The sequence below is a fragment of the Martes martes genome (genome assembly GCF_963455335.1).
Source record: "Martes martes genome assembly, chromosome: X".
NCBI lineage: Eukaryota > Metazoa > Chordata > Mammalia > Carnivora > Mustelidae > Martes > Martes martes.
In genome coordinates, this window is record NC_137897.1 from 24,344,658 (window position 1) to 24,354,037 (window position 9,380).

General features: G+C 42.0%; 1 protein-coding gene across 1 annotated transcript; it reads left to right on the forward strand.

Moving 5' to 3' along the window:
• Positions 1–329: 329 nt before the first annotated feature.
• LOC308337312 (melanoma-associated antigen B4-like) lies at positions 330–1,358 on the forward strand (the record flags this gene model as incomplete). The annotated part of the gene is made up of 1 exon (XM_080795475.1): positions 330–1,358. The coding sequence occupies one exon, from the start codon at positions 330–332 to the stop codon at positions 1,356–1,358; it is 1,029 nt and encodes a 342-aa protein (XP_080651601.1).
• Between the last annotated feature and the right edge of the window lie 8,022 nt (positions 1,359–9,380).

The window sequence follows — 9,380 nt, forward strand, 5'->3', positions numbered from 1 at the left end:
CTCTCTCAAATAAATAAACTTAAAAAAAAAATAAAAAGAAAGAGTAGCCCATGATGCAACCCTGCTGTTAGTCCTGGGAGTCCTAGGATTACTGTGACTTCCTCCACTGGGTTCTCAGGACACCTGGCTGAACAAGAGCAACAGCGTTGTTGGGTCCTAGAACCGTGCTCTCGTGGAAATCTACAAAGGTGGCTCCTTAAAAGCCAAGGTGGTCTCTCCCTGCTGAGGTGCTCACACTCTCATCTTCTCTGTTCCAGGTGCCAGCATCTCCTGCCTTCAAGACTCCTGCCTTCCAGCTCACTCTTGTGCCTGCTGTCCCTGACCCAGTCATGCCTCGGGGCCAGAAGAGTAAGCTCCGTGCTCGTGAGAAACGGCGCCAGGCCCGAGGTGAGCCCCAGAGCCTTGAGGGTACTCGGGCCACTGCAGCAAATGTCGAAGAGTCCTCCGACTCTCCTGTTTCTGGGGATACTCTCCCGAGTTCCCCTGCTGCTGGCACTTCCCAGGAGCCTCGGGGATCCCCAGCCACTAGCTCTCCTACTGCAGGTGTTTCACGCCCAAGATCTAATGTAGGTGCCAAGAGCCAAGCTGAGAAAAAGAAAAATTCCTCTCAGGCCTCAACTTCCCCTGAGAGTGCTCGCAAAGATCTTCTAACCAGGAAGGTGGGGATGTTGATGCAGTTCCTGCTAGAAAAGCATACAATGAGGGCACCCATTTTGAAGTCAGACATGCTGAAGATCATCAACAAAAGGTACAAGGAGCACTTGCCCGAGATCCTCAGGAAAGCCTCTGAGCACATGGAGCTGGTCTTTGGCCTGGAATTAAAGGAAGTCAAGCCAGGCAGTCACTCCTATACCCTGGTCAGCAGCCTAGACCTCACCACTGATGGCAGTGTGAGCAGTGCCTGGGGCTTTCCTAAGAATGGGCTTCTCATGCCTCTTCTGAGTGTGATCTTCTTGAGTGGCAACCAAGCCTCTGAGGAGGATATCTGGGAATTCCTGAATATTTTGGGCATCTATGATGGCAGGAAGCATTTAGTCTTTGGGGACCCCAGGAAGCTCATCACCCAAGATTTGGTGCAGGAAAAGTATCTGGAGTACCGCCAGGCACCCGGTAGTGATCCTCCACACTACGAGTTCCTGTGGGGCCCGAGAGCCCACGCCGAGACCAGCAAGATGAGAGTCCTGGAGTTTTTGGCCAAGGTTCATGATACCGTCCCCAGTGCCTTCCCATTCCATTACGAAGAGGCTCTGCGAGATGAGGAAGAGCGAGCCCGAGCCAGAGCCACAGCTGCGGCTGCCTCTACTACCCAGGCCGATGCAGGTTCCCAGGCCAAGTCCGGCCTCTCCTCTCCTCCCTAGAGAGGGCTGAGGCAGATTCTTTGCTTTGTACTTGTTGAGAGCCGCCAGCTTTTAAGTAGTGAGAGGCTAAGGTCGGGTTGGAGAGGCCATAAAATATATCTTCTTTGTTTTCCTGTTGTATATTGGTAGCTTACAAATATTCCTTTCAGGAAGAATGTTTGTTTAGATTTAGAATCCAAGTTTATAAATGACATAGATCACACATTGCTGTTTATCAGATTTAAAAGTAAGAGTTTTGGTGTTGTATAATGAAGCTAGAAAATCCTTACATCATCTTCGGGTTCCACAACAACATAATATGGCTTTGGAATGGAGATTTTTCTTAAGAGTTAGAGTTTTGGTGTTGTGCAATAAAGCTTGAAAATCTTTGCCTCTTCTTTGGATTCCAGAATAACACAATATGGCTTTGGAATGGGGATTTTCTTAAGAGTAAGAGTTTTGGTGTTGTGTAATAAAACTTGAAAATCCTTGCTTCTTCTTTGGGTTCCAGAACAAGATAATATGGCTTGGAATGGGGATTTTTCTTGCAAATATGAAAAAAAATATAGCTGTAGTTTTAAAATAGAAACAAAGAAAAATGTAGTTAAATATTGGTTTGTTCTATTCACTTTTGTCTTTCTCTTTGTAAAATTCAAGGATATATACCTGGATGTCCTTAACTTATTCAAGAATGCAGATAAAATTAAATAGTAATAAATTACATTCTTTGCTCCATGCTCCATTTATTCTTATCATTAATTGAGGATCTGGTCTTTGGAAGGTTGTATGTTAGTAGCGATGATGCTAGGGATAAAGAAGACCCTGCACATAGATTTTTAGAGTGTAAGAGCAGTTTTTATATAAGAATGATGGTGTGATGAACTCCAACATGTAAGACAAATTTGAAAAAGAAAAGCAAGGAGAGGGGCGCCTGGGTGGCTCAGTGGGTTAGGGCCTCTGCCTTTGGCTCAGGTTGTGGTCCCGAAGTCCTGGGATCGAGCCCTTCAGCGGGAAGCCTGCTTCCTCCTCTCTCTCTGCCTGCCTTTCTGCCTACTTGTGATCTCTGTCAAATAAATAAATAAATAAAATCTTTTTTAAAAAAGCAATGAGGAAGAGGGGCAAGTGAGAACAGTGATGTATAAATTCTCTGAAGCAGGACACTTGGGGGTTCTTCTCGGTGGCACAGCTGCCATTCAGGAAGGTAGCACTGCAGTCTCTGACATCTCCTGGGTTAAAAAAAATTCCCAAAGATGAGGATAGTTTCTTCTGGTGTGAAAAAAAGCATAATAATAGCTACCATTTATTAAAGACCCAATATTTGCCAGTCACTGTGCCAGGTGCTTCACATACATTATATATGTTCCAAAAGTCCTACAGGACAGGGCTTCTCCAACCTACTTGGCAGATGAAGAACTTGAAATATTCTCAAGTTCACATAGTTGGTGGAGTGGCAGAACCAGGGGTAAAGCCTGGTCTGATTCCTCTGGATCCCATGCTGTTGCACTCCTCGCAGCCTGAGGCCAACCTTCTGTCTCTTAATTACTTTTTCTTCTCACTATTCTATGATGGCTTTGAGGCAATGAAAGAAGGACCCTGTGGCCGAAGTACTAAAAGCAGGTCTAAAGAAGGAAGGTGCAAATTAAAATCAAACACAATTTGGGGGTTGTTCATGGGGTTCGTTTTCCTAGGATCCTCCTGCCCCTCACCCCAGGGTCCCTTGAGAGCTGGCTCTGCCCTGGTCTCAGCACTTGTGTTGAGTCCCCAGTCCCGGCACTTTTCCTGCATGACAGCTCCCTCCACTGGGACTTCCCCACTGGGCCTTTGTGTCCAAACTAGGATCTGACCTGCTGGCCAGCTCTCCTCTATGTCCTCCTCTGGAGGCACCTGCTTCTGGTGGAAGAGACAGCCGCTGTCCCTCGGCCTCCCCTGACTCAGAGCATTTCAACTCCCTACAGCTCCCATCTCTCCCCCTGGCCTCCCTCGGACTGCAACTGCTGCTGACAGTGAGATTTAGACACCTCCTTATCTCCCCTATGTGCTTCCACTTCACTCTCAAAGTGTGTGTGTGTGTGTGTGTGTGTGTGTTTTGCCAAATCAGCTATTATGTAAACTCTGATTTGGCATGAAATCTACAGGGCCTTTGTTTATAACTCTGAGGCTGGAGAGGACTTTTTAAGGAAACAACCTGATATTTGCAGTAGGGTTTTGATGGAGTATCTTACTTGAATGTGGCCATGGAATCCACACACTGATGAGTGAGGTTAACTAAGTGGTCAAGAACCAAAACCTCCCTCCTAGGTAGTAGATGAGGAAGGACCAAGGAAATCACTGTGTAAGTAAATGTTTACTGAGGGTGAATTTTTTAAAACCCATCTTGGAGTCCTTAGCAGACATGCTGACTTTCAATAAAAAGGAAAAAGAATTCACCATTCTTCCAGGGAATCTTGTCTGTATCTGTCTCAGGGAAATGCTGTTTTCACAGTATGCTTAATGGCACCTGTTCCGGTGTTCAGACAAGCTCAGTCATGAGTCATGTGGTGGTTAGTCATGATTTTGATCATGCATCAAAAGGTAGGAGAAAATTCTCCGCCTACTGAGATTATATAGGTTATTATAAACGGCTCTGCCGAAGGATGCTATTGAGGGATGAGGGGTGAGCCCTCCCTACTAAGATTTATGGGGAAGATTTACAGGGTGCTCTTAATTGAGCACCTACAATTTGGTAGGAGTGATTCCATTCCCAGTCCACTTATAGTTAGGAAGGGTCATTTGACTAACCCCTACCACGGATGTATGAGTAGAAGCATGTTTGTCCTCTCCAGGCCAAGGCACAAGACAGCCAGTATGCCACTTCCATGCTCTCTCTTCTATTCAGCGGCAAACATGGGGAGCCCGTGTGATGATGGAGACAGCCTGGATCCCTGGTCACCTGACAGCAGTAAGTCTCTGCCAACCTCCATCAGGTTTTATGTACGGAAGAAAGTTCTTGCGTTAAGCCACTCAATTTTCAGGGTTTCTCCGTTGTATCAAGTAGCAGTAACTTTATCTAAGTAAAACACAACTGTTTTTTCTTTCGTTAGGCTCATTTAAACATTTGTCATGAGACCAAACTTTGTCATTAGACAAAGCTATTAGTAGTGTATATATTCTTGTTATATAAAGTTCTAACACAGGTCAATCATAGTCTGCCTCCGCCCCCCCTTATAACATTTCTCCAAATTTCAACCCCATTTTCAAAAGTAACCGCAACAAACAGTGTGCTGTGTGTCATTTTAAAGCTGATTTGAGACCTTTTCGTATGTAGATGTACCATAAAAATATAGAGTTTTTAGGCATACATAGGCAACAATATGCATATTGTTCTGTAACTTACTCTTATAACTTAAGTAAATACAGGATCTTTCCATGACAGCTCATATAAGACCTGCCTCACTTTCTAAAACGGCTGTATCACTATTAGAAAAAGTCCCAGCCATCCCTGTCTCTGGTCCTGGCAACCGACAGCGTGAAGCAAAACCACTGTAGCCAGCCTGTAGATCTACGGGAACAAAGGGCTGCTGTGTTAAGATGCTGAGTTTTGCAGCTGTTCATCAAGCACAAGAAGGTTACTAATCAGTACATGGAAGGTTAGCAGTGGTTACAAGCCATTCATATTTGAATTTGTTTTACCTTCTTTGTTTTCTATATTTTCTATACGTAGCACATATTATTCTTAAAAATACTATAAAAGGTTAAGAAAAACTTTAAAAGGCACAAGAAATTCCAATTATAGATGTTAGGGAAACCTTTAAAATGGGAAAAATAATTTATGAAGTAAGAGTTAAATGACAATTTCACCTATAAAATACCAAAAAAATTGCATTACTCAGACAGTTCTCTCTCAAGATGGCAGATTAACAAAGAGAAAATTTATATCAGAGGATAAAGTCCCGATAGTTCATGGCTTCCTGCATAGTTCATGGAGCATATTTATCTCACACCATCTAGAAAGGCAATATGCGGTATGTAGGAACATGGGGTTCTAGAGCTAGATAGCTGGTGTTTGAATCCTAGCTCTACCATTTACTAGCTGTGTGATCTTAGATAAATTACTTAACCACTCTGTGCTGGTTTTCCTACTTGTAAAATTGGGATGATAATTGCATCTCACTATTTTGAGGATTAAATGTAAGGCATTCAGAACAGAGCCCACAAATTCATAAACATTATATATATATATATTTATATATGTATTTATATATATGCATATTATATATATGCATATTTATATATATATATAAACTATTATTTTATTATCAAGGCATTTTGCTGAGTTTTCATTTTGTATGTTGAGGAGTTAATTAACCTTTACTACAGTGAGCATATGAACCCTATAGATAACCTTAACACTTAAAAACCAACATGTAGGAGTATAACCCTTGAGAAGTATCTGTCACATCTGGAGTCCCTAAAACACTATACAAGTATTCTCATTAATACTGTCAATAAAAATAATGACATAATGTTTACGTACTAGCTGTGGTTATCAGAAAAATTTATTAACTTTAGTATTTCATTACCCATTGTATAGGATAAATGAGGTAAAGGGGTGCCTGGGTGGCTCAGTTGGTTAAGTATCTGCCTTTGCCTCAGGTCAGGATCTCAGGGTCCTGGGATTGAGTCCTTCATTGGGCTCCCTGCTCAGTGGAGAGGCTGCTTCTCTCTTTCCCTCTGCCCCTCTCCCCCAGCTCATTCTCTCTCAAATAAACAAATAAAATCTTTTTTTTTTTTTTAAGATAAATGAGGTGCATTCAATAGATAGATATTTTCTTTTCTGTCATTAGTAAATAGTTAAGAAGAACTGACGAACTTGGCTTTCACCGCATCTTGGACTAAGTAAGACTTAAGGAGAGTTTAGTATCCAAGGATAATTCTGAATGCGTTTTTTTTTTTAAAATAAATCTGAGAAGGTTTTGGTGATCTCTTTTGAGAGTAATATGGAAGAGGAACTGGAACACATTGGAGTGCTACATACTCTACATACTCAGAGCCTTGTTTTCATGGCTATATTATATTTTAAGTGATTTTTAAACTTAATTTTTCCAAGCTGGAGCATTTTATTTATTTGTTTATTTATTTATTATTTCTTTTCAGCGTAACAGAATTCATTGTTTTTGCACCACACCCAGTGCTCCATGCAATACGTGCCCTCCTTAATACCCACCACCTGGCTCCCCCAACCTCCCATCCCCTGCCCCTTCAAAACCCTCAGGTATTTTATTTTTTTTTTGAGATTTTATTTATTTATTTGACAGACAGAGACCACAAGTAGGCAGAGAGGCAGGCAGAGAGAGAGGGGAGGAAGCAGGCACCCCTCTGAGCAGAGAGCCTGATGCCGGGTTTGATCAGGATCATGGCCTGAGCCGGAGGCAGAGACTTTAACCCACTGAGCCACCCAGGCGCCCCAAGCTGGAACATTTTAATTATTAGCCTCATAAGATGTTTCATTTTTATTTATACAAATATTTGGAATCTATGATTAGATGTGTGTATTTGAGTTAGTTGGACTTCCATTATTATGCATCAATGTACTTTTGGAATTTGGCATTCTCCTTTTTCAAATCAAATGCATATATACCTGGCACAGCTTCCTACTTGACTCTACCATTGTGCTTTATGTAAAATGACATTTAGTTTGTTTCTCCTTGGTTAGAATAAATAAGGTAAGTCGTATTTATGGCCTGAAATAATATGTGTTTTTTGCCTAGCCATATTGTAGGTTAAATAGGCTGTAGGATCTGGCCTAGGAAACGAATCATCCTTTGTTATTTCTTTCTAGTTAGGAAAGGGCAGCCAGAATTCTAAACAATCAACTTTAGAACTAAACACATAGGATAAAAGTTGTTTAGAAATTGAGATCTCTTGCACATAGGGAAAAGTATTAAGACTTCTCTTCTTGCAAAACAAATGGAAAACTCAGGCAAAGACAACCCAATCATGATTTGTATCATCATCTCAAGATTTCGAGTCAAACTACGAGTATAATATATTGTTATTGTGTATGTATGTGTTGTGATGTCAATTTCCAGTTCAAGTTTACTCTACTGACTTTATTAATCTGAAAAACACATTTGTTAGCCAAATCCAAAAGACATTGCAGAATCTCTGTCAGACTATTATAACTGTAACCCCCTAAATTGTTTGGACTTACTGGCTGAATAATTCCACATCTGGAGATCTGTGGAAAGTTCTCTTTTCTGGAACTCTAGAACAGAGTGGATGACTCTGTTGTGACTATTCTCTCCTCTGCCAAATGTGCTACTGCCTTGGCTTTTGTATTAGTCATGATAGGCTAGTCTATGTTAGAGGGTCCAATTAATCCTGAAATCTCAGTGTGATACAACAGAGGTGTTATTTTTTTAGGACACTACATGTTCGGTGGGTATGGGGGAGAGAAGCCAATTAGGGGTTGTTCTGGGACTTGCCTACTCCCTGAGGCAGGGGAGAGTGGTCAGAAATTCTCTAAGGGGCTTTTCTCTGATTCAGGAAACCTATTACTTTTGTTCCTATTCCATCACCTAAAACTAGTCATATGTCCTTGATTAGGCTCAAGGGGGTCTGAAAAATGGAGCATTCCATGTGCTTAAGGAGAAATATGGAATCGGATTTGGTGAGCATAACATTATCTCCACTAGAGCTTTCAAGACACCACCCCATCCTGGTTCTTTTTCTACCTCTCAGACTTTTTTTCCTCCATCTTCTGCATGGACTTCTTCTCCACATCAACCTTTACACATTGGTGTTCCTCAAGTTACCATTTCCAGTCCACTATTTTTTCTCTCCGTAACTGTCCCCAGGTAATTTCATTTACTCTGTCAATTCTAACTACCAGCTATGTGATATGCTAACTTCCGTATCTCTTATCCCAAGCTCTGACCTACCCACAAAACTTTAAACATAGATCTATGATCGGTTTATAGATACCTCAAATTCAGTGTGGCAAAACCTAAACTCATTGTTTTCTCCCCAAACTCCTCCACCTCCTCCTATAATCTTTGTCCCAGACAGTGGTAGCGCCAGATCTCCAAGTCTAGATTCCCCCCTATCATTCCTATTCCTTAACTGTATATGCCACCTTGGCTAGACTATGGTGTCCAGTTGTTTGGTCAAACATCGATCTAGATGTCACTGTGAAGGTACTTTTTTATTTTTTTTAAAGATTTTACTTATTTATTTGACAGAGAGCTAGCAGAGGTAGGCAGAGCGACAGGCAGAGGGAGAGGGAGAAGCAGGCTTCATGCCGAAAAGGGAGCCCAGTGTGGGGCTCAATCCCAGGACCCTGAGATCATGACCTGAGCTGAAGGCAGCTGCTTAAGCGACTGATTCACCCAGGCACCCCGTGAAGGTATTTTTTGGCTATACCTAGTATTTAAATCCACAGGCTCTAAGTGAAGCAGATTACCATCTATAGTGTGGTTGGGCCTCATGCAATCAGTTGAGGGCCCCAAGTGCAAAGACTGTGGTCTCCCAGATGAATTCGGCTTTGAGATTAGAACACAAAAACCCTTTCTCAGTTTCTAGTCTGCCTGCCCTGCTCTGCAGATTGCAAACTCAAGACTGTAACATCTGAATTCCTAGCCCACTAGCTTGCTCTGGCCAGGAACAGAAATACATACATTCTACTGGCTTGCCCTACTGTATATATATCCCTCCTATTGGTTCTGTTTCTTCAAGAACCCTGACTAATACACCACCATCCACACTCTGGGCACTTAAAACCCAATATGTCAAAAAGAACTTATGGGCTCTTCCTGAAACCTGGGGCCTTCAGTCCTCATTTCAGTAAATGTTCCTACTACCTACCCTGTTGCTAACATCAGAAACCTAGGCATTGTTCCTCTTCATCACCCTCCCAAACTATAACCAAGAATCAAGCCCCGTTAATTCTATATTAAATATTAGTTACAACCTTCCAAATTCTCTTCCATTTCACTAAACTTACTCACTCTCATCCATCTTTGATTTCTTTATTTGTCTTCTAACTACTGATCTCCCTGGATCTGT